General features: G+C 46.5%; 1 protein-coding gene across 1 annotated transcript in view; it reads right to left on the minus strand.

The window, feature by feature from the left end:
- SLCO5A1 (solute carrier organic anion transporter family member 5A1) overlaps window positions 1–8,349 on the minus strand; it is a 117,826-nt gene extending 109,477 nt beyond the window's left edge. The window contains exon 1 of the mRNA XM_065895548.1: window positions 7,452–8,349. Within this exon, the coding sequence (XP_065751620.1) occupies window positions 7,452–8,349 (898 nt within the window). The remainder of the gene's footprint in view (window positions 1–7,451) is intronic.
- Window positions 8,350–25,833: the final 17,484 nt, after the last annotated feature.

A 25,833-nucleotide genomic window follows, 5' to 3' on the forward strand; every position in this document is an offset into this window, starting at 1 on the left:
CGTATCTTTACACCCACTAAAAATAATCTACCATGGCACACTACAGTATCTCCCATGATCTACCAAGAAAATAATATCGTATAGATACTATGCTGTCTACTGGGTAATATGTAGCAATGAGTGATGAACAGTTCATCTCTATTTCCTATCGCTTGTTTGCTAGAAGGCTTTCCTATTTACAAAGACAGGTTCTTCCTGGGTCTTCTCCATCCAGGTGTTCAATGCTTTCTAATTCTGTGACCTAGAGATTTCTACTTCCAGTCCCAAGATATAAGAAACACAAAATAGGGCATTCCCTGGTGGTCCAGTGGTTAGGGCTCCGTGCTTCCGCTACAGGGGTCACAGGTTCGATCCCTGGTCTGGGAACTAAGGTCACGCATGCTTGCAGGGCACTGCCAAAAAAAGAAACACAAAATAACATAGTAACTTGAATGCTTAAGATGAAAAAAGTTGAAAGCATCACTAGCGACAGTTTTTTGTAGGGTAATTCCTTGTTGTGGGATCTGTCTTGTGCAATGTACGATGTTTAGCAGAAACATAGGCCAAGATATCACTAAATGCCACGAGGTCCCCTTCAAATTGTGACAATCAAAGTTGACTCCAGGCGTTAACAAGTGTGTCCACTGCGAGTGGAGGGAATTACCTCTAGTTGAAAACCACCATTTTAGAATGACCCGTAACCTATGCTGTTTCCCACTGGGAGCTGAGGTTCAGAACATACAGAGCCTGGATACTGAGAATGGTCTTGGACGAGGAGGACCACCCAGGAGATAGGGTGGAATCCCTGTCTCTTTTCTCTAGATCAGGGAGACGGAAAACAGAGGGTGAGAGCACCAGCTCCGGCAGAAGTATCCAACACAGCAGAACACATCGGCACAGACACACGGTCTCTATTTCCGAATATTTCCCCCAAAAGACACAAGAGAACCATCCAAACACCCAGGTATGTTTCTTCACCCTCACTTCTCTCTGAAGCCTTCATTCCTAGAATGCCTACTCTAACATCCATTTTGCCTCCATTTTTCTTTTCCAAAATCTCTATTCCTTCTTTTTAAAATGATGCCCAAGGGCTTCCCTAGTGGTGCAGTGGTTAAGAATCCACCTGCCAATGCAGGGGACACAGGTTCGAGCCCTGGTCCGAGAAGATCCCACATGCCGTGGAGCAGCTAAGACTGTGCGCCACAACTACTGAGCCTGTACTCTAGAGCCCACGAGCCACAACTACTGAGCCCACGTGCCACAACTACTGAGCCCACGTGCCACAATTACTGAAGCCCATGTGCCTAGAGCCTATGCTCTGCAACAAGAGAAGCCACCGCAATGATAAGCCCGCACACCACAATGAAGAGCAGCCCCCGCTCGCCACAACTAGAGAAAGCCCACACGCAGCAACAGACCCAACGCAACCGAAAATCAATAAACTTATTTTTAAAAAAAGAAGAAAAAAGCAGAGCCAAGTGTGTGGGTTTGCTTGCTTTTCCCCCATCAAAGGGCCTTATAAGGTGAGCTCACCTGGGTTTGCAGAGCTCACAGACTTACCTCTAATGTGTAGAGTTCCACCAACAGAGAGAAACCCATCAGCCCAGAGCCTCCAGGGTGGTGAGAGCAAAAAGAAAGTGGTGCTTCCTTTGGTTAATAGCAAAATGAACATCTTTTGTCCCAAGCCACTCTCTCGGTGGACTCAACAGCAATCATGATGGAATTCAGAAAAGTTGCCACAGCTTACGATACACCCAAAACTGACATCTTGCTTTTGCAAATGCAGTAAGTGACGGAAGGGTTCTTCCTGATGAGATAGAAGCTCAATCAGCAGCTGGTTTTGCCAACAGTGGATCCAACCCCAAGCCCAGAGAGGAACTCTCCACCGATCAGAAAAGTTGAAGATCTATGGTCTTTAGACCCTTGTTGCTCAAAACATGACCCTTTGACCAGCAGCTCTGGCCTCACCTGGGAGCACATTAGAAATGCAGGATCCCAGGCCCCGCCCCAGACTTCCAGAAGCAGAATCGGCATTTTGAAAAGACACCCTGGTGATTCACATACACACCTTAAAGTTTCAGAAGGACCGAACCACATAGATAACAGAATCCATAGCAATGTTAAAGATGTATCATAAATACTACTAACAAGGCTATTATCTGTTATTTGCAGGTGAGCTGAATAAATCACTGTCCGTCCACTGCCCTTTCCACAGTGATGCAGGAAGCCCTTCTGCCTTTCAGCTAGAATCTGAAGTTGGTTTATCTGTCAGCATCTTAGACTGACTAGTTTGTCTTAGAGGCCAAAGGTGACCAACCAGGGAGCTGATATAAATTCAGGACTTGTCAAGGGTACAGAAGATGTACTCATTTGGACACAGATGAACTGTCCCAGGTATATGTGAAACTCACCAACATCGTAGCAAGGAGCTGCCGAGCCACCAACACCCAGCTCTCCTCACTCTGTACTGCATCCATCCCAATAATTCCTCCACACGCCCTGGATCATTGCCTCAAATCCCTTAACGGTCACTCTCCCTGGTATTAGTTTCCAGCAGAGATTTTTTTTTTTTATTTATTCATGATTTGTACAGAACCTACTTCCCAAAAGGGACTGTATGTGGCTTACCAAGATGAATACCTTGTAAACAAGATGAGCAAAATTAAAGCAGAATAAATACCCAGTTAGCAGTCTCAGAAGAGAGTGTATATTCACATGATCTTTCCTCTCTTGGCCCACCTCACGCCCCCATCACTGCTCCTCCCCGGGAAAGCAGAAGGGGATTAAGGTGACAGATGAATCTGAAAATAAACTGGGATGCTCAGTTCATTTCCTCCTCTTTGCCTCTTGGAGGCGAGTGTGCACACGGGGCGTAAAAATTCTCCCCTGCTCCTTTTCAGCACAAGTCTTGCACACACACCCCTCGACCACGGGTCACGTGGGGAGACCCAGGGCTGCCACCCTGTTGAGGTCCAGCATTGCCGGCGGCTGGATGGGTAAGTCTATTTAATAGTGCGATTATGGGGCTTCCCTGATGGCACAGTGGTTAAGACTCTGCCTGCCGATGCAGGGGACACAGGTTCAAGACCAGGTCTGGGAGGATCCCACATGCCACGGAGCAACTGGGCCCGTGCGCCACAACTACTGAGCCTGCGCGTCTGGAGCCCGTGCTCCGCAACGAGAGGCCGCGATAGTGAGAGGCCCGCGCACCGCGATGAAGAGTGGCCCCCGCTTGCCACAACTAGAGAAAGCCCTCGCACAGACACGAAGACCCAGCACAGCAAAAACAAATTAATTAATTAATAAACTCCTACCCCCAACATCTTCTAAGAAAAAAAAAAAAAAAAACATTGTCCTGTACAATGTCTAAGGAGTGATTTCTCATACAAAGTTTTAATTTCCTACATAAGGCTTCTTTCCTTTTTCCCAATTGTAAAGAGATCTGTTTAAAGGTTTTGGTGCTCAGATGGAGTAGAATATCTTCCACTCTTCACTCTGCCCACTCTCCAGGATGAGTCTGGATTCGCTTCTAACACAGCGAAGTGTTGCCGCTTCCAGTTGGCCCAGTGCTTACCCACATGTAGTCCGTTTGCTCCTCAAAATATTACCGTGCGGGAAACAAATGTAACAATCCCCAGGTGGAGACAGAGGCTGGGAGAAGTTAAGGGATTTGTCTACGATCAGACCTGTCTCCTGACCAGTCACTGGTAGAGCCAGACGAAAATACAGATCGGCGTCGTCCGGTGCTCTTTCTAAGGCACTGTCCCGACTCCGACCCTTCTCTGGGGTGTGAAGTGACAGGGGACACACCAGGGAGGTGGGGTGGCTGTCCCCACACCGCTTGGCCAACGGCTGGCCCATTGCCAGTCCTCACCTATCCTGAAAATCACCCAATCGGAGTTGTGGCTTTCTATTCTAGAAAAGTGTCCTTTTTCTTCCTTTTCCCACCTGGTTAGCCATTCTCTCTTGCTTCCCTGTTTGGTTCATGAATATCTTGCCCTGCAAAAGGTCACACTTGCTCTCTCTCCTTGAGATACAATTACAAACCATGGTGCACTTGCTAACTTCACTTCTTCATAACTACAAAGCTTTCTCTATGCTCCGGGTCAACGCTGAGCCTCTCTCCTTGCAGAAGGAGTTAGGGCATTGAATGGGTGCAAAGACCGCTGGATCTCATCTACGACCACATCTCTTCTACGCTGAAAGCTGCCAGAATGTTAACACCGGAACTTTCAAAAGATTAAGGTATACATTTACATTCCATTTCAGTGGTTTCTACTTTAATTCAGATATTTGTTCCTGCCCGCAATTACTAATCTGCTACCTGCTTTTTTCCCCCCTTCTTCTTCTGTGGTTGTCATCAGTTTTGGTCAGAAAGACTGACCAAAAACTTAAGAAAAGGGTGGGGAGTGGACAAGGTAATATAGAAGAACAGTTTTGCAGAAAATAACAAAGATATATAACCCGTTATTTATTAGGAAAAATTCCATGTGGTAATGGGTTAACACTTTTCATGTTCTAAGAATATAGTAGTCTCCCTGATTGGAATTTGTATGGAGGTAACCTGTAAAAGCTGCTTTAAAAGGTCTAAAGAATGGTCTCGTTTTGATCATGTTTTGATGACTTTAGGCCAGTTCTGCATCCTTCTGCACCATATTCAGAACTCTACTGAACGTGGCCCATCTTTTGGTTTCAGTTGACTTTCAGATCCTCTTGCCAAAAAGCATGCGTTGTTGAGGGAAGTTCAAGGTCTCTGGGGTCAGACAGGCGTGGGTTTGACGCCCATAAGCAAGCCACTTAAATTCTCTGAGCCTTAGTTTCCTCATTCATAAAACAGGGAAAACAATTCCCATCTCATAAGGCCATTAAGAACATTAAATCAAAGAATACAGGTAAGATTCCTAGTACTCAAAACCACCGGAGCTTTTACTGAGAGCCATGTAATAAACAGAGCCATGTAACAAAGCAGAATTCTCATGAGTTTCCCAAAGAATGTGTCCTAAGGCATTCATCAAAATGTTTTCCAAAAGAACCAATTATTAGTCAATATCTAAAGAAGGAGAGGAGGAGGCGGTAGGTGGAGGGGGGGAGGGAGCAAATCCCATCTGTAGAACTTTCTTCCCCTTTCACATGTCACTTCACTTGTTACCTTAAACTGGAAATATTTCTTCATTACGTTGAAGGCACCTCAGTTGCTGGGATTGTGTCTCATTTTCGGTCTTCCCATAAGGGGTACAATGCTCAGCACAGAATACGTACTTGCTCTTTCATTCTTGATGGGCAACCACTACCAGAAAACTTAAATCTCAGGGCTCTTACTAGTGGATGTTCTCTCTTTGCGTGGGGCTCTGCCTGTGTTTTTCATGAAGCAGATTTGTGTCAGTGGTACCTAGAAGCGGGATGGAAGGGAGACCTGAGTTTTCAAAGTAAATGGAGGAAAAGATCAGTAAGAATAAAGAAAACAATTGGGATATTTACAGGGTCAAGGTGTCACTCTAAAGACTGCTGATTATTTTCAAAGAGAGAAATGCGTGTTTGCAGTGGAAAGACCTGGCAATCACCCACGTCACTAAGTGATTAAACTCATCAACACTAATGAATGGCCAGATGCATCTAATCGAAAACACGGAGTGTCACCTATGAAGTAGTCTGGCCGAAAACGTTTCGTCTGAATCGAATTACACCTTTGAACTCCCGGTTTACAAGAAATATAGGGAATGGAGGAACAAGGTAAGTGACACCACGAGGAAATAATCAGATTAATCTAGAATGTGGAACATTCCACAAATCAACTAGCCTTGTCACTTCAAAAAGTCTATGTGGTAGAGAAAGAAAAAAGTTGAGGCACTGTTCTAGATCCCACATGCAGCGGAGCAACTAAGCCCGTGCGCCACAACTACAGAGCCTGTGCTCTAGAGCCCGCGAGCCACAACTACTGAGCCCATGTGCCACAACTACTGAAGCCCACACACCTAGAGCCCATGCTCAGCAACAAGAGAAGTCACCGCAATGAGAAGCCCGCGCACCACAACGAAGAGTAGCCCCTGCTTACCGCAACTAGAGAAAGCCCGCGTATAGCAACGAAGACCCAACGCAGCCAATAAATTAATTAATTAATTAATTAAAATTACTTAAAAAAAAATATATCAGTAATAAAATTTTTTTAAAAAGAAAATGTATACAGCTAAAAAAGACTGAGTGGACAATTAAGGAAATTTGAATATGGACTGGAATTTGATGACCATATGGAATGGTTATTAGCTTTCTTAGGACATTTAAGCTCCTGAGTTATGTAAAAGAATGTCCTTATTTTCAGAAGATATGTGCTGAAGCCTAAAGGTGTCTACAATTACTTTCAAAGGGCTTAACCTCCCATCCAAAAATATATATATTTCTATACACACACACAAACTGATAAAGTAAATATGATAAAGTGAACAATTATTGAGTCTAGGTGGTGGATATACTGACGTTCATTGAACTATTGTTTCAAGTTTCCTGGATGTTTGAAAATTTGTCACAACAAATGTTAGAAAACGTGGAGTCAAAGTAACAAGCAAGCTATTCCTCTCTGCCTGAACAAAAATTTCTTTCTCTTACATTTAATAATAAAAACAAATAATAAAACTCTTATCCTGATGCATTTGGGCCAGTTACTGGGGACTATAAATGGCTCAGACACACCCTGTGTAACCGATTCTGGGGACAGCAGTCATACTGAGCAAAACGCATAGCCCTCTTCATTGAGTATCACTTTCACTGCCCTTTCACTGTCCAAGAGTACTGCTTTTCAGAAAATAGTAATGATGTTTCCCCCAATATCCTGTAACTGAGGGTCTTCAAACCAACAACAAAAATCGTTTTGGATAAACTTTACAACCTGTGATGTTGCTTCTGTATAAAGATAATCTAGTCATTCGGTATCATTCAAGTTTTTTTTTAAATAGCGACGCAGATGATACGTAATGAATACAGATATGAAGTCAATAAAGTGTGTTTCATGTAGTCTGGGTTCTCCACTAACTCTGCTCTTGGGGGCAGGAATGAGAAGCAGCAGTGGATGAAAGTAGTAAATAACCTTATTCCACACACAGCAGTTACTTCTATTCCTTCCTGACCCTTCTAGAAGGACAGCTTTGAGAAGATAAGCTTGATAAATTCGAGCTTCTCCAAAGATAGGCAGCAACAGAGAGAAGCACCACCCCACAGTTAAAAGTTTGTATTACTTGGGAAAAGACAAGTGTGAGTCTGAAAATTAGTTCAAAGAACGCTCAACTATTTGATTCTTTCCCAAACAGAAAACACACCACACTAAGGCCAAAAAAAAAAAAAGAAAAAGAAGATAAACTGAAGCTTAATGCATATATATGATATAATGCCATATATTATACACAATATACAACATCCAGTAAAATGTGAAAGTGCTTCCTTTTGATTTTTGAGTGCAAGCTTATCTGAGAGGAAAGTCTTACCTAGGTACAAGGATGCATTTTCTTTCTTGACATTGTCGTCTAAGTAGGTTGGTCCCAGGGTATAAATAGGTGTGGAGCCCATTCCAATGAGAATCTGCGCGCAAACGAATAAAGCCACATAGACCCAGTGACTGTTTCCCCCCGAGTCCTTGAGGCAGGTGGGAGGCTCCGTCGTGGCCGAGGAGTTGCCATTCTGACACAGGCCGTAGTTGGCCGCCGAGGCGTTCAGCTCTTGGATCTGGTAGGGGGGCGAGATGAAGTGAGGTAAAGCGAAAAGGGCGGCCCCCAGGGCAATGAGGAGTCCCCCCACGGCCAGCCACAGGGGCCGCCGCCCCCGGCCGCCGAAGTAGCTGACGAACACTACCACCACCAGGCTCCCGATGTCAAAGCAGCTGACCAGCAGCCCTGACTCGGAACTCTTCAGACTGTAGCGCCTTTCGATGGTGGTGATTACACTGCTCAGGTACCCGGAGACCATTAACGCCTGGATGAAGGTCAGAAAGCACATGCAAACCAGGAAACAACGGGAATCGGTGAGGACCACATAGAGGCACCTTCTGCCCTGGAGCATGGCCAAAGTGGAGGACACCGATATGGGTTTGCCGATTTCCACCCTGTGGTGACTTTCCACCAGCCCTGCCATCTCTGCCGAAGTAGACGGGGCGGAGGGGCTGGGGGCCCGCGGGCCAGGGCCTGGCTTCAACTCCTGGTGGCCAGAGGCGGGCTTGGAGTCTTCTCCGGCAGGATTCAGGTCTGGCCTGCAGGAGGCGCTGTTCAGGGCGGGTAAACTCTTGGACCTAAAGGTCTCGGGTTCGCACTTCTCTTGGACCGTTCCTACTCTGGCGCTGGCCTCCAGCTGCTCTCCCGCCTGGGGCTGCAGCCCAGTGACTCCTTCCATGGCTCTTAGAATTCAGATTCGATCGCCGGTCGCACTCAAGGACTCCGGCCCTTTTCATCCACCGGCAGGAGGGGCCGAAGCCGGGCCCAGGCAGTCGTGCCCACCAGGGACCGGGGCTGGGGATGCGGAGCCGCGCAGTAGGGCATCCTCACCAGCAGGGAGGTGCCCAGAGCATCCTGACCGCAGACGCGGCCCCGAGGCTCCTCAGCCGCGTGCCCCGGAGGGCAGGGGTCCGCGCGGTCCTGCGATGAGCCCTTAGGGTCCACCTCGGGTTGGCAGCTCGCGGCAGGAGCCTTGCGCGTCCCGGGCGCATCCCCTCCGCCGCCGCCGCCGCCGCTCCGCCTGCAGCCCGGAGCGCGTACGCCCAGTGCCCAGCGTGGGGGCGGTTAGCGCTGTAGCCCGCGCCGCATCCCGCCCGGCTGGCTGGGCCAGAGGCGCTCGGTCCTCAACGCCTCGGCTCGCGACACCCTCGGGCGCAAAGCTGCCAACCTGCAAAGCAGAGAGAGGGCGGTCAGCGAAGGGCGGCTGCGGCTGGGACTGGCGTCCCGGCGCCCCGGGGGACAGCGCTGGGGCACTCGGAAGGTCCCAAGTGAGACCGAGGGATGAAAGAGGAGCGAAGCCCTAGAGGAGGAGGCGGCTACAGGCTGCAGCCTCTAGTGCCGGAACAATAAGCAGCAGGCGGTCTGCAGAGACCCTCCCTCATTGTCTACCGTGGACCTGCCCCCGCCCCGCCCCTTTTGCCTTAAACAGCGCATCTGCTTTTATATGTTAATAATTATCAACCTGGCAGCTCTGACCCAGAGACAGTGTCTTTTATTCTAGTGAACTAATTGCAACATTTTGGCTTTCCTACTCCATTACTCAAAATGGAAAAGGCCCAAAAGAACAAAGGAAAGTTTTTTGGTTTTGGTTTTGGTTTTGGTTTACAAACACTGTGCACTCCCACTCCCGATTTTTAAAAATAAAAGAAAGGGGGAAATCTAGGTGTGTAGAAATGTGTGTACACAATTGTGCGCAGGCACGTGTGCGCGACTGGATGTGAATCCGTCTTCTCCATCAGAGACACGTATTCAAAGCCCAAGGCAACAGCAAAAAGGTCAGAGTGCTTGCCTCTTTATTCCCAACACTAAAAATAACACCCCTGCCCCCAGCCGCCGGGGAGAACTATTCAATTACAAATACCAGAAGCGTTCGAGGCTGCGGCCCACACCAAGTCCCAGCGCGCTGTGTCAAGCGAAACAGAAAATCAATTTGCATTGCGGAGAGGTGGGGAAGCCACAACCAAACAAAGAGATGCCGGCGCGTTGTCACAGCGCGCTGGGAGCCCACGGATCCGGCTTGGCACTCGCAGGCGGCCAGGGAGGTGTGCTATTTACATCCCGCGCAGCCCGCGAGCGTGGGCTCCGGGTGCGCGCACGCGCGCACACACACACACACACACACACACACACACCGGCGTGTCTGTGTCGGAATCCCCTCGCGCGATACGGCACCCTGCTTGAATTCAACGCGAGCCGAAAACAGGTGTGTCCCCGGGGTAAACCTGCGCCCCAAATCTCGGGGACTCCCACTCCATTCCTCCGGCCCGGGGGGATGTGCACCAGGTGGGAGAAAAGAGCCGGACTTCGCTGCATTGGGTTTCACTCTACCGCGCGCTTTTGTGATGCTGCTGAGAAAAGAAAGGAGAAAGGGTAAGGGAGAAAGGCGGAGAGCTTGGGATCCAGGGGCGGCCGCTCCGGCGTCTCCCTCGGCTCTGCTGTGCCAGCCCCGCTCCCAGATTCCCGGCCCGCCAGCCACTCACAGCCGGGGCTTCCCCGCCGCCTCCTTGCCCAGGCGCCTTCCCGGGGAACCCCACCGGCTGCCGCACACCGAGCCGGGGAATCCCGGCAAACTCGCTCCCCGCGCCGGGGGCGCCCGAGCCCCTGCGGAGCGGGCACCCGCACCGCAGCGCAGCCTCGGAAGGGCACACGGACACCGGCCGGCGGCTCTCGGGGCCGGCGTGGCGCCCTGGGGAACACCTCCTGCGCGCGCGCGCACACACACACACAGACACACGCCACCCGCAGGAGGACAGGCCCGCCAGGGACAGCTCGCCGCGCTGCCGGGGCGCACGAGCCGCCGCTACTCACTCGTGAGTCAGCCGGTCCGTCTGTTCAGCTGAGAGTGGAACGGCGGGAGGTGGGGACCTTGGAGGTGCGAGAGTAGTTGGGAGTCCCCTCAGGAGGCAGCCTCGGTCCAGCCACCAAGAATCAGTGAATGAAGTCTGTGACTCAGGCTGAACTCTTCCCCCCACCCCTCGACTGTCTCCCTAGCCTCTCCGGACCCTCGCGCAGACGCGCCCCGAGAGGAGCAGCAGAGGGCGCAGGCGCGCGGGCAACCGCCCAGCCCAGCCCAGCCCAGCCCAGCCCAGCCCGAAGGCAGCGAGCCACCCGGCTGCCCATCACCTGAGAGGCGGGGGAACGCGAGGAGCCAGAGGGAGCAGGTCTCCAGAAAAGTCAGCTGCTGAGGTAGAGAGCCCACCCGGAATAAGGAAATTGTTTCTGTTCGTTTATTCTGAGCCGTGGACACCCACCATGTCTCAGAAACCATAGTAGGTTCTGGGGACCAAAGATGAGCAGGACAGATCCCTGGACTGAGGAAACCTCTGTCTTGTGGAAGACATACCCCTGTAAGTAGCCTAAAACAACGTGGTAAATTCTATACAGGGTAACACTGGAGAACCTAATATCCATTATTAACCAATTAGATCTTCATTTCCAGGCAGAAAGAAAGGCATGTGCAAGGGCACCGGGGCACGGTGCTGAAGGGAAATAGGTAGGTGAGTCGCAGGGTGATTGCAGGGGTGGGGCAGAGGGCTCACGGCAAGAGTGGCAGAGTAGGAAAGATCAGCAAGGGCTTCATAAGTCGTGTGCTGTGAGCTCTGAAGGGCCAGTGCCATTCTGACTTGGTCACCAGAAAGCTGGTTCTGGCAGTGGTGGGTGAATCTAAGCCACTCGGAGGGCATGAGACAAGTTAGGAAGCCATCTCAGTGGTGGGAGCATGGAGAGGAAGGAACTGCTTGAAGACACTGACAAGGTAGAAGTGGCCAGACTTGAAAGCTGATGTCATCTGGAGACTGAGAAAATGGGCCAATATAGGATGTCTCTCAAGCTTCACACTTGGGTGACTGGGTGGATGAGGTCCCAGAAAAACATAGGAGGATAAACATGATCTTAGGGGAAAGATGCTTCTCCTTTAGGTGCATTGACTTTGAAATGCCTTTGGGACATCCGAGTGTACATGTCCCATAAGCCAGTGGACATATAACACACAGGCATCCCAGATTAGGGAAGTGGATTAGGAGGCATTAGCCTGAGACAGCATGAGGTGAAGAAGGAAGATGGTGCAGGAGATCTGAGGAGAGGTAGGCTAAGGGCAGGGCCCTGGGGACACCATGATCTGAGAGCCGGAGAGGGGAACATCTAAGAAGGGAGATTAGAAGCAAGGGTCAGAGAGATCTGTGAAGAGTCAGAAAAGAGGGACTGTCTTAGAAGCCAGGGGAGCAGAAAACTTTTAAGAAGGGCGTGCTCAGACGCAGGAAAGGCTGAAGAGAAGCCAAATAGGATGATAACCGAAAAGAGCCCATTAGCTGTAGCATGTGGGAGGAGACTGAAGAACTTTGACAAAGGAAGATGGTGATCTAGCTAGGGGAGGGGCTGTTCTACCGGTGACTGCACTGACCACTGCTGCCGTGCCAAAGTCACTTCAGTGGCCCCTGGCCTTCAGTGAGAGCGCTGGGTCAACTTTACAGCGTGATGAGGGAAGTGGAGAGAGATGAAGTAACTTGGTAAAGGCACATAGCTAGTCTCGGGCTGATTAAAAAGTCCATGCTCCATAATACTTCATTCCCTAGGGAAGGCTAAAATAAGCTTTCAATCTGCTTTAAGAATCATTTTACTCCAAGATAGATTTTTTTTTTAATTTTTGGAGAGAGAAATAAGCTTCCACTAACTGTTTCTTATAGTGTTTTACGTGACAATTTTAAAGGCCCAAAGATAATAGATTATTTATTCTCTGAGGAGAGCCCATTTAATACTGGAAAGCATCATGGGATAGTGAAAAGAGTATAGAATCAACGTGAATTTTCATCCCAGCTCAATTATGGCCACGAACAATTTATTCAATGGTTATTTATCTGGATTTCCTCATCTGTAAAATGAGGACACAATTACCTACTTGAAAGTCCCGAGAGGGTAGAATGAAATGACATAGGTGAGACATTCAGCCTGTGCCTTAGTGCATAGTACAGCCAATAAATGTTTGTGCCCTTCTCAGAGAGCCCTGGACATGAGATGTGCATACTTTGAAAATGTGCTCTGTCACATCAATCCTTCTTTTGCTAAAAAAAAAAAAAAAGTCCATGCTCTTACCTCTGACCCTATACTCTCTCCCTTTTAATCATATAGCAGCTTGACTTTTCGATGCATCTTGTATCTGTTAATTATCTCACTTTAGCCCAACATCCACCATATGTACAGCTGATCCTTAGAGGACAAAATAAGTCAGCTGACACCAAAGAACAGTCGGTGTGTGCCCCAAATCCACGTCGAGATAGCACTGATCCGGCAAGTACCAAACTGACCGATCAGACAGGGCAAAGACATTCATTCCTCATCCCCTGCCCCTGTCCCGTCTTCTTGAGATGCCATCAAGCCCACTGTCACTTTTCCATAAACAGGAAATATGTCTCCAGCTGCCACCCTGGCCCAGATCTTAGCTACTATGTGGCACTTCCTGTACCTGATTACTCCTCTGAGCTTATTCTGGATCCAAACAGAATCAATCTTCCTCCTATTACATCCTTGCAAGCTCTGTGGCCCATTCTCTCATTTCAGGCTCAGCCATAGACATCAGTGTTCTACAGCAAATTCAATCTGTCGCATCAGGTGCCAGCAGAGGGCTTCCTTGCTGAAAGTCAAATAATCGTGTCCCTGCCACATGCTGTTTATTCATGGTCAATTACCACAGTTACACCAGAACACAATTCTAAGAACCTATAGGTTTTTTTATTACTACTAATGGAAAGATCACGATGTACAGACAGGATACAAAAGATCCAATTAGCTACTCATACGGGAAACAAGAAGAAAATATTTAGCAACAGACATTCTTGAGCTTTCCCTTTCATAGTTAAATGTGACTTTGGAAAAGGCCAGGTGTACCTCCATCAGCCCTGAATCTTCAGATTCAGAGAAAAAAAGATGGACTGACTTCATGGGATTCTGCTACCCCCATGGCTTATTTCACACGATATGAAAGAGTACAGTTGCCGAGACCAGAATACCTGCCTTGTCAGGTATGCTGGGAGAGGAAACACATGACTATAAACCCTTCAAATTTCCAGGCATGTTGATGCTCCTTCTAAGTCACTAATCCGTCTAATTTACACATAAATTGCTTCTTTCCCAATCTTCATATAATAAGATGTAGCTTTTGGAATTACCTAGGCCATTCTATGGGCTTAAAATCTAGCTGCTCTGGAGAATGGGGTAGGGAAAGCAGAAGGGACCCCTTCCTCCACTCCCATCCCTTTTTCCTTAAGAAGTTTCCATTCAGAGGTCTCCCAGACAAAAGAAGAAGAACTGGGTTTGGGTCTAGAATATTTTCTGGGCTTAAAATATAATACATAGTTGCCAGTACTCTAATTGAATTAGGTATTGGTTCTTGAAGAGAGGATAAGTTGTATTTTAAAGGTAACATTTCATACATACATATAAATTCAATTCAATGTATTTCAATATATCTAATTGAAATACAGCTTTATTTTCACAGACCCTGAAGAAGTATACAGATTACTAACCTCTGTGACATAATTAAATTGCATCTCTATTCTTTTAATTTATTTTTTTTTCTTTTTTTGGCGATGCTATGGGGCTTGCAAGATCTTTGTTCCCCCACCAGGGATTGAACCCATGCCCTTGACAGTGAAAGCACAGAGTCCTAACCACTGGACCACCAGGGAATTCCCGACATCTCTTTTTTTTTTTTTGGCTGCGTTGGGTCTTTGTTGCTGTGCACGGGCTTTCTCTAGTTGCGGCGAGCAGGGGCTACCCTTCGTTGCGGTGCACGGGCTTCTCATTGCGGTGGCTTCTCTTGTTGCGGAGCACGGGCTCTAGGCGCACGGGCTTCAGTTGTTGCGGCACGTGGGCTCATTAGTTGTGGCACACGGGATTAGTTGCTCCGCGGCATGTGGGATCTTCCCGGACCAGGGCTCGAACCCGTGCCCCCTGCATTGGCAGGCAGATTCTTAACCACTGCACCACCAGGGAAGCCCCTGTGTTAGTTTTAGATGTACAATATACTGATTTGATATAGTATGTATATATTGGAAAATGATCACCACAGTAAATCTATATTTGGTGACAATTTTTTTTTCTTGTGGTCAGGATGTTTAAGATCTACTCTCTTAGCAACTTTCAAATATCCAACATGGTATTACTGATTATAAGGTACCCGCTTAACAGAACTTGGCATTTATTCCCTTACTGAGAAGTAAATTTCAATCTGGGTAAAGCAGAAGAGGGACAGATCTGGCCCTGGGGTACAGTGAATTGAGGATGGTGACCACCATGTCAGTTTTAGCACTGCAAGTCCCCAGCCCAAGAAACCACAGTCCGATGAACACTTGGATACTTCGTCACCCTCTAAAGGAGCCAAGAAATCAGGCAGTGCCTCTGGGAAGCAGTCAGGACAAGATGACAAGACCCTATCGACCAGGACCTCCTAGAAACTGCTACCTCCCTTAATAAAAATATGCCAGAGGGACTTCCCTGGCGGTCCAGTGGTTAAGACTCCGCGCTTCCGCTGCAGGGGGCATGGTTCGATCCCTGGTCGAGGAAGTTCCGCATGCCGCGTCATGCAGCCAAGAAAATAAAAAACAAAAGAAAATTCCAGATACTCCAAGGCTAGTAATGAGGAGAAAATTCCCTGTGAAGAAGAGACATTTGTCCACAAAGATTCGCATTCCCTTGAAAGATTTTCGTAATCACCTCTGCTGCCACCAGGGCCTGGGGAAGGCACGAGAGAGGAGAGGCCATCTGCCACGCCCTCAGCATCTCCGCCCATTCTTTGTGGGTATGTCCTCGCCACTCTTCACCCAGGCCAGTTAGTTCTCAGGGCTGTGTTTGCAGCTGGCAACCTTGAGGGGTGAGGTAACCTTTCCGCCTGGCCGGAGAACAGGCTTGGTTCTGCGTACTCCAGGGAAGCCCCCCAGGCTCAACGCTCCTCCCCTGTAATGCGTGTGCAGGCGTCCACAATGGACTCTGCATCACTCCTAGGACTTGGGGGCACGGGGGCTGGAACACATAGCAGCCTGACACTCGGCCTGCTGCTTTTGCATGAGGAACGACGTACGTTGTCTCTGATTCTGCAGCCTCGCCTCCCCAGGATCCATGAAACAGTAGCAGGCTAACTTGTTAGCTTAGAGGGAGGATGAAATCCTAGACCTCACATAGTTCTTGAGGCACCACCCGATTTTAACATTCTGACCCAACTACTAGCTTCCCTCTCACTCTACAGGGCAACAGATGGGCCAAGGCCTGAATTCTTAAACAGATCTTTCCTTAAGCCTAAAGGCCAATAAAAGAAAACAAGTACATGGGATAACGTGAAACGAGCTGTGTCAGATATGGTTGATGGGCACTCGCCATGCAGCCCCGACATTTCTGTTTTTTCTTGAATGTCAGAGTCTGGAAAACAAAACAAACAACAACAAAAAAAACAACCTACATTTCGCAGACTCCTGGGCAGATCAGGTTCTGGATAAGAATAGATACACGCTTGTGAGTTTTGGAAGGTGGAAAAACAGCACAGGTTACACCCATTGTGACTCTTATGCCAGCAAGCAGGTCATGGAGATGTGGTATATTTCTGCTTCAGCCTTCATTGGTCTGAACTCCAGCTTCTGGAGGTTGAGAGGCAGTTACAGCATTGGATCTCTGGATCCAGCCACACAGGGAGTCCTGAAATCAGTAGACCAGTGAAGACCTTTGATTCCCACCCTCCAGATTGTGGCAGATGGACCAGCTTCCCTGGCAGGACAGATCTGCAGTTCTAAGAGTCATTCCTGATCACCCAACCTAAAGACCAGCCCTTCCAGAGAGTTTGTAAGCTCATAACTTCCTATAGAGAATCCCTTTCTGCCTAATAGCCCAGAGTGATTTCTCTGGGCAAAAAGCAATACCTGAGATAGTCAGCTTGTAAATTAGGGCTACTCCTCCACAGTTTGGGGTCCCTCTGTAGCAGAAGTCCCTTTTGGGATCTACCTCAAGGATGATCTTGAACTCTCTGGAGACATCTCAAAGTCTGGATCCAGTGAGTAAAGCCAAGAGAAAGCTGGAATTTCTCTCACCTTTCTACCTTCTAGATTTCTGTTTCCTAGCCAGAAACATGCTTCTTCCCTAGATGACTGGAAAGAGTCACATTTTCAGAGGTGACCTGAAGGAGGTGATTTTATTCCAGGGTGGAGAAGAATAATTAACACGAGATAATATAAAACAACACAATCACTGCAGTGACCCACTGTTGAGGCTCCCTGCAAAGCAAATGGGAAGGCAGCAGGCTTCATTTCGTTACATTTATCTCAAAGACCTGATGCTCAGACAGTTATAAATAATCTGTGATATAGTCCTGCTGGTGGAAAGGCAGACTGACTGGCGGACAGCAGAATCATTCTCACTTCCCCACCCCTCTTTCCAAGGTCTGTGCCCTCTGTGGGATGGATAGAGCAGAGGGGGTCAGAACAAGGGCTCCACGACAAGCTAACACGACTTCCTCTTTGTGGTGAGTGCATGGTGTCACTCATACGTATTTCATCGCAAGAAGCTGCCCCAATTCTAAGATACACCATTATTTTACATATCACCAGGAAGGGAAAAATGCTGCCTGTTAGACTATGACACATCTTAGTGTGTAATTTAATCTTAATGACTAACGAGAGACAAGAGAACTCTATTGCCGAACTACCTAAATTTTAACTCTGGCTCTGCTGTTTATGGCGGTATAGGCTCGGACAACTTATTAAACCTCTCTGCCTCCGTTTCCAAGTCGGGATTAATCCCAGTATCTATCTCAGGGTCGTTGTAAGCAGAAAATGAGAGAATTTTGCAAAATGCTTACAGCAGGGCCTGGACCAAGGTTGGGGCTAGTAAATGTTAGCCGTTGTTTTAATTATGCATTGCTGCCTTTTGTATTCATCTTATTCATATTTTCTCCTCCCTGATTGTTGGAGGGCAGGGGATCTGGAATCTTCTATTTCACGCAGACCACACACTTATCTAGGATTAGCTCGTATCTTGGAGATTATGTTTAGACCGATAAAACATCGTACATCCTTTAGGAGGCTTCTGTTTGTCTTGTTTTGTCTTCCACTTTTCAACCATATGAACTGCTTCCTCATCAGGACCCCACCACCATGCAAAGATTTACGAAAGTTAAACAATAATTATCCTCTCATTTATCATATTAGGACTGACTACGTATCTTACAGACATTATTTCATCTTCCCTCTTGGATATATATTACCAATCCCTTTTATGGAGGAGGGAGCTGAGAATCTGAGTTGATCATCAATGTGACCTACATCATTCAGCTTAGAAAGCGTCGAAAGTGATCCAAACCCAGATCAGCCACATTCCAAAATCTACACTCCTAGCCACCTTGCTGTATTTTCTCCCATTTGGGCTGGGATCCCAATGACTGGGATTCAGGTTTCTACAGGGCTGCCTACCATTTCCGTCACTAGTGGTGGTTTCTTCCCCAGGGGTGACTCCTCCCCAGCCTCCCCTGCATTCCTTTCCTTTACTGGGGAACCTGAGCATCACAGAACAAGCTGCCCATGAAGCCCATCCCTCAGAAAACTGCTGCCCACCTGCCACCCCATTCCATCACAAGGCTGAGGATAACTGGTCAGCCTCGCCTCATTCCCTCAGAGCCAGTCTTGTAGAGAGAGACGAAATCAACCCTGGCGTCCTGAGATCCCAAATCACAAACACCGCATAGTAGAATTCTTTTCATAAAAAAAACCCAGAACTGGACTTCCCTGGTGGCGCAGTGGTTAAGAATCTCCTGCCAATGCAGGGGACATGGGTGGGTTCAAGCCCTGGTCCGGGAGTGTCCCACGTGCCACGGAGCAACTAAACCCATGCGCCACAACTACTGAGCCTGCGCTCTAGAGCCCGTGAGCCACAACTACTGAGCCCACGCGCCACAACTACTGAAGCCCGCGCACCTAGAGCCCAAGCTCCGCAACAAGAGAAGCCACCGCAATGAGAAGCCCGAGGACCGCAACGAGGAGTAGCCCCCGCTCACCGCAGCAAGGACGCGCGCAGCAAGGACGACCCAACACAGCTAAAAATAAATAGTAAATAAATAATTTTTTTTAATTTATATTAAAAAAAAACAGAAATGTAGGGTACTGTGTAGAATGATCAGGAGCTCAGAGCTGCCTGTCTTTTCAAACATTCTTTCCTTAATATAATGACACTGGAAAAGAGCTCTTTACACAGTTCGCTCAAATCCCCTTCTCTCCTCTCTATCCTCTTTTGTTGATGACGTTTTTGACAATTATCTGACTGCAGAGAAACTCCCAAAATCCAGGTTGAAGTGCTATATTACTTTTAACTATTATTGCTATTGGTTTGGGCACGTGTGTGCAGGTTCCTTTATCTCTGGCCTGACTTTTATGCTCCGTTCTCTTTGGATGTCACTGATACCCTGGCAATTGTTCTATTTCCTTTGTTGTAACTGTTGAATACCAAGTGACCCAATACAAGTAGAATGTACCACTTGGACCATCAGGGAAGTGATTTTAAAGGATTTAGTGTTCCATTTGGGTGCTGCATAAACTGTCATCAAGGAATGGGATTTAAATGACAAATGAATTGTCTTATGTCATTCCCTCTGTGAAAATTGGAGCTGTTAGAGTCTCAAGTTAGTTTGCCCCAGCTGAGGATGACCAGGCAAATAGGCATGTAAACAATGGAAATATGACATCGAAACACCACGATCTTGTCCTTCCTTCAGCTGGTTTTGTTTGCGAAATTTCACGCCAGACGAAAAGCGTGATTTTTCAAACAGAAAAGAACTGTTGTGACAGTTTGCACACTTCAGTTTCTCCTCTGGAGTTTAAAATGTCCCTTTCTCTTACTCCACACAAGGAGACCACTGGTTTTTCTGCCCTCTGGTACTTCTTCCATTAGCGTTTTTCAAGGAAAATAAGATTGTTTCTCCTCCACTCTCAGGAACGTCGACATGCTTTTAGAATCAAAACTGTTGTACAAGTCACAGTGTACCCTGTGGTTCTTAAACTGTTATTTAAATGCTGTCGTGCATGGAGAACAGACTAGTGGTTGCCAAGGGGGAGGGTGTTGGGGGAGAGCTGGAGTGGGAGGCTGGGGTGAGCAGATGTAAGCTTTTATATATAGAATGGATAAACAACAAGGTCCTAATGTATAGCACAGGGAGCTATGTGCAATATCCTGTGATAAACCATAACGGAAAAGAATATTTTTAAACAAGAAGGAACGCCTGTATATGTGTAACTGAATCACTTTGCTGTACAGCAGTAAATAACACGATATTGTAAATCAACTATACTTCCATTTTAAATAAATAATTAATTTTTAAAAATAAATGCTGTCATGGGCTAAATTGTGGCATCTCCAAACTTCGTATGTTGAAGCCATAACTTCCATACCTCATCCTGTGACTGTATTTGGTAACAGGATCTCTAAAGAGGTAATGAAGTTAAAATGAGGTCATTAAGGGCTTCCCTGGTGGCGCAGTGGTTGAGGGTCCGCCTGCCAAGGCAGGGGACATGGGTTCGTGCCCCGGTCCGGGAAGATCCCACATGCCGCGGAGCGGCTGGGCCCGTGAGCCATGGCCGCTGAGCCTGCGCGTCCGGAGCCTGTGCTCCGCAACGGGAGAGGCCGCAAAAGTGAGAGGCCCGCGTACCGCAAAAACAAAAAGAAAATCACATTACCATTTTCCCCTTTGGTTGAAATGGCCTCTTTTTAAGATTCTAATGACCTAAAATCAAGTTTTAATTTATACATTCCATTGCATATTCTTAGACAGTATTTAGAGCTCATGTAATTTTGCTCTGCCAATACAAAATGATGGGCAAGATCCAAACCCTTCCTTAGAGTTCAGACTTAGTTCTTCTTTCAGGCAATGGAATTTTCTTTACAGATGCACAGGTAAAAGTGATTTTACTTTTCACCCTTGGTGTGCACACATTCATTCTCACAGGTACCCATCAGATTTATATTGGGGGAAAATTAGAAGGAATGAGGGCTATTCAAATCACACTACCTTAAATGATTTAGGGACCATTTTGCAAATGTGAATTTATTTGTAAATGACAGTGCATGTTCTCCACCAGGTGGTGTCACATCACAGCCAGGACCAAGATGGCTGAGAACAAGGAGCCACAACTCAAGACTGGCTACTTCGTGGGCTCATCCCGGTCATTTCATTTGTCTCTCAATAACACAAGACTGTTTCATCTTTTTAAACTTTTCCAGTTTCACTTAGCATATCCTGGCACTGTTACTCTGTACCTGCAATGCCCCTACCCATTGTAGATTCTCAGTATATTCAGGGTACAAGAACCCTAAAGAAAAGACAGGCCTCAGTCAGGTGTGCTGTAAATCTAATGTAGTTAAGCCTCAGGGCCTGTCACTTGCACGACTCCTAACAATACCCTGGGAGGGTCCCTCTACATATGTTCACACATTCCTGTGTTTTTATAAAGTTTGCAAAGGTAAGATGTTTTCACTGTAATCCATGAAGATTTTGGTCTCTCTCCAGTGCAACTTCCTCTCCTATCTGTTCGCACTGGAATTGCCATGGGCATTTGTGGGATCCAAGTAACGTGAGATAAGGTTGGGGAGTCCTTTTGTTCGTGTAGCTTTCTGATTCACAGTTAGATTGAGACTGGCTGTCCCAGAGTAGGGACGGCATCCAGGAATACACATAAGCACACAGTAACTACTCACTAAACATCAGGACGTAAAGTTGTAGTGCTCAAGGTCACACTGTGACATTGTGCCTGCCGGCTTACAGAGAGTGGTAAGAAATAAGGTTTGAAGTATACTGTATTAATCATCAGGGCTCTCCAGAGAAACACACGTGGGCAGGGTGGGTGGGGAGAGAGAGAGAGAGATGATAGGTAGGTAGGTAGATAGATAGATAGATAGATATAGGTAGATAGGTAAGATATTGATTTATTATAAGGAAGTATGGAGGCTGAGAAGTCTCAAGATCTATAGTCAGCAAACTAGAGACCCAGGGGAGCAGTCGGGATAAGTTCTCGTCTGAAAGCCAGCAAGCTCGAGACCCAAGAAAAGCTGATTTTTCAGTTCAATCCAAAGGCAGGGGCTTCCCTGGTGGCGCAGTGGTTGAGAGTCCGCCTGCCGATGCAGGGGACGCGGGTTCGTGCCCCGGTCCGGGAAGATCCCACATGCCGCGGAGCGGCTGGGCCCGTGAGCCATGGCCGCTGAGCCTGCGCGTCCGGAGCCTGTGCTCCGCAACGGGAGAGGCCACAACAGTGAGAGGCCCGCGTACCGCAAAACAAAAAACAAAAACAAAGGCAGGAAAAGACCCATGTCCCAGCTCAAATAGGCAGAAAGAGTCCCCTCTTACCCAGTCTTTTTGTTCTGTTCAGATCTTCAATTGATTGGATGAGGTCAACCACATTAGAGAGAACTGTCTGCTTTACTCAGCCTACTAAATAATTCAAAAGTTAATCTTACTCAGAAACAGCCTCACAGACACACCCAGAATAATGTTTAGCCAAATGTCTGAGCACCCCGTGACACAGTCAAGTTGACACCTAAAATTAAACATCACATGTACCAAACCGGAAACTCCTGCCAAATCTTACAGCTCACATGTGATGGATTCTTACTGGAGATTTTCCCAAATTTGACAACAATCCTAAAACTTGCATAATATTACCAATAATGAATTGTGAAGCTGAAACAAACTTCTCCAAACTATCCATAATAAAATAAATAGATCCGTCACGAAAGAAATACCTAAGCTTTCTTTTTATTCTCTCTATAGAAAATATTATAAAATTACGGTCAAATGAAGAAACAATCAAAGAGAACTTAGAAGAGGGAGTTCCCTAGTGGTCTAGTGGTTAGGATTCAGTGCTTTCACTGCCCTGGCCCAGATTTGACCCCTGGTCAGGACTTAGACCCCTGCAAGCTGCCTGGCATGGCCAAAATTTAAAAAAAAAAAAACACTTCAGAAGAAAAAAGTATCAAAGATGTATGCCTGGCAGTTAATTAATAAAAACTATTATGTTACTAACACAACATTGTAAATTAACTATATTTCAATTTATAGTTGAAACAAACAAAAATATTATGTTATTTTTCTGGATTATTTTTATGTCTGTGGTGTTTGTTAGCTCTTTAAAATTTATAATTTGTTGGGATTTCTTTTTCAGTCTAAGTAAATGTCTTCTTTCACATCTAATTTTGTGTTTGTAATTTTGTATTCTTTTTATTAAAGGTGGTCTCTGACGTTGCTTAAGACCCAGGAAACATGTCCCTTGGCTGGTCTACAACATTTCATAGAATAAAAATTTTCAAGCTATTAAGGCCCTTAGAGATCTTTCTGGTCAAGTTACCTCAACTCCAGGTGCACATTTTTTTTTTTTTTTTTTTTTGGCCACACCATGTGGCTTGCAGGATCTATTTCCCTGACCAGGGATTGAACCCAGGCCATGGCATTGAAAGCACCGAGTCCTAACCACTGGACCACCAGGGAATTTCTCATGCCATTTTAAAATAAAGTGTGACACATAAATCTTAGATGACCTGAGCGGAGAAGCTGGGTGTGGAGGGAGGAGAGAGACCTGAGGTAAATTTTCAGATTAACATCAAAACCTTCCCAAGTCAGGATGGACCATAAAAGTACAGCAGTGGGGCTTCCCTGGTGGTGCAGTGGTTGGGAGTCCGCCTGCCGATGCAGGGGACATGGGTTCGTGCCCCAGTCCGGGAAGATCCCACATGCCGCGGAGCGGCTGGGCCCGTGAGCCATGGCCGCTAAGCCTGCGCGTCCGGAGCCTGTGCTCCGCAATGGGAGAGGCCACAACAGTAAGAGGCCCGTGTACCGGAAAAAAAAAAAAAAAAAAAAGTACAGCAGTGATGGGAAACAGCGGTTGCTAGAACTAGGGTGGCTACCCCTAGCCAGTAGCCGAATGAAGCTGGTTGATACGGAAGTAATAGGAACTCAGTAAAGCCAAAGTGAAATCAGTATATAGGCCTGATGTTGGCTGAAGCTAAGTTAGCAAATTAAGTTCTGGGAGAAGCAAGATGGGAAAAAGAGGTCTGCAGGGACCAGGTAGACAGAAGAAGGTCTGGACATTACACATCTAAGATGTAGGGACCAAGGCCACCCTCTTGGTACTGGCATACAGAGGCTACCTGCCAATATGGTGAGGCAATCTTGGCCCTCAAAAGAGGAAGGCCCTGAGAAATGAGATTCAATGACAGGAAAAACTAAGTTGAGAAGAGAATAGAGCCATGGAATAGAGCCAGGAAAGATCAGAATGGGGTACCACACTCTATGGCCAGGTCAACCAGGAGGCAGCATGGAGGTCCCGGATGAGCTGAAGATGAGCCCTGCCTGAATCAGGGAGGTACACAGAGTGGGAGACACAGGCAAGCAGCTTCCATTGTCATAGTTTCTGAATCTATGGCAACCGATCCCATTGTCCAAACTCCTGCAGAAAAGCAAGGAGATTAAGGCACCCCAGGGATTTTCAACCATTAGAAGGTGTTGATCAAGGGGACATGGATAAAGGAGATGCTATAGCAGCCAGAAGGAGAAAATGGAAATTAGTTGATTACCAAGTCCTAAAAGACCACAAAGGAGAGGGGGAAGCTTCACCATATTTGTAAACGTGAGGGGACAAGGGAATCAATGAAAACGCAGGACAATATCCTTTGAAGATGGCAGTTAGGAGTGAGGGCGGGGAGACAAAAGAGATTAGACTCAACTTCATTCATCGTGCCCAGTCTGGTGAGCAGGGCTCATAGGAGATTTGATGAAGGAAAAGGCTGAAACTAGTGGCTAAAATGGACCCTGGGGGATTATCAGTTAACATTCACTAGCATGGAAAAGCAAGAGCTGGTTCTACAGCACAGTAAGTGATGGAGTCATGAAGAGTCTCAAAATCATTTTCCAGTGGCAGGTGGACTGTCCAGGCAGCTGTGAGTATCAGTTTTTTTAATTGGGTGAGGAGAAAATGTCACAAGCTCACAGTAATGATAGAGCAACAAAGGAAAACGATCTCTCTCGGCTGTTTTCAAAGGGCTAACAGTGCCCTTTGGCTTTGTCTGGTTCCAGGAATTATACACTCATGATAACTGCAAAGCAGCCCCACACAAAGGAGCCCTATTTTCCATTCTTCATCTACTCTTACTCCAATCTGTAGAGGCAAAAATAGAATGCTGTTATAATGCTGGTCATAACAGGGGAGAGAATGCCTCAGGCAAGAACATAAATGGAAAAAAATATATTACATTTGGATTATAAAAATCACACTCAGTGGTTTATACAGCATAGACAGAAAGAAAATCATAGTTTAACACACTGGCAAGTGGGACTAACTATTTTTAAAACAAAGCTTTTTAATGATACAAATGCATGAATGTTCATTAAGATAGAAATATCCCACATGATTCACTCTTCATTTTAATTAAGAACACTGTGAGCAGTTTTCACTTATTTTTCAGAATAATGATTTTGGTTAGTGGACTACCATAGTAATCTCCCAATTAACACTTTACACAGTGAAAAGCAAAATGATGGAAAGATTTTACAAATTCTTAGATCCATGTGTAAAATGGTTCATAGATATTTAGACGTATGAATAAATGGTAAGAATCGCAAAGCCAACACATACTGTTCTGCTGTCTATTATCTTTACTGCCTGCAACTACAGAAATATGTCAAGAAGATTTTGAGTGGTTTAAAGTTTTCATATATGGCCAACTAATATTTGGCAAGAGAACCAAGAATACTCAATGGGGAAAAGATAGTCTCTTCAAGAAATGGTGATGGGAAAACTTGATATTCACATGCAAAAGAATGAAACTGGACCGCTATCTTACACCACTCACAAAAATTAATTCAAAATGGATTGAGGACTTAAATGTAAGACCTGAAGCTTTAAAACTCCTAGAAGAAAACGTAAGAAAAAAAGTCCCTTGACATTGGTCTTGGAAATGATTTTTTGGCTGTGACACCAAACACACAAGCAACAAAATTTGGGGTCTACATCAAACTAAAAATGTTCTGCATAGCAAAAGAAACAATGAACAAAATGAAAAGGCAACTTACAGAATGGGAGAAAGTATTTGTAAACCATATATCTGATAAGGGGTTAATATCCGTAATACATAAGAAATTTATATAACTCAATAG

The sequence above is a fragment of the Phocoena phocoena genome, chromosome 17 (assembly GCF_963924675.1).
Source record: "Phocoena phocoena chromosome 17, mPhoPho1.1, whole genome shotgun sequence".
Classification (NCBI taxonomy): domain Eukaryota; kingdom Metazoa; phylum Chordata; class Mammalia; order Artiodactyla; family Phocoenidae; genus Phocoena; species Phocoena phocoena.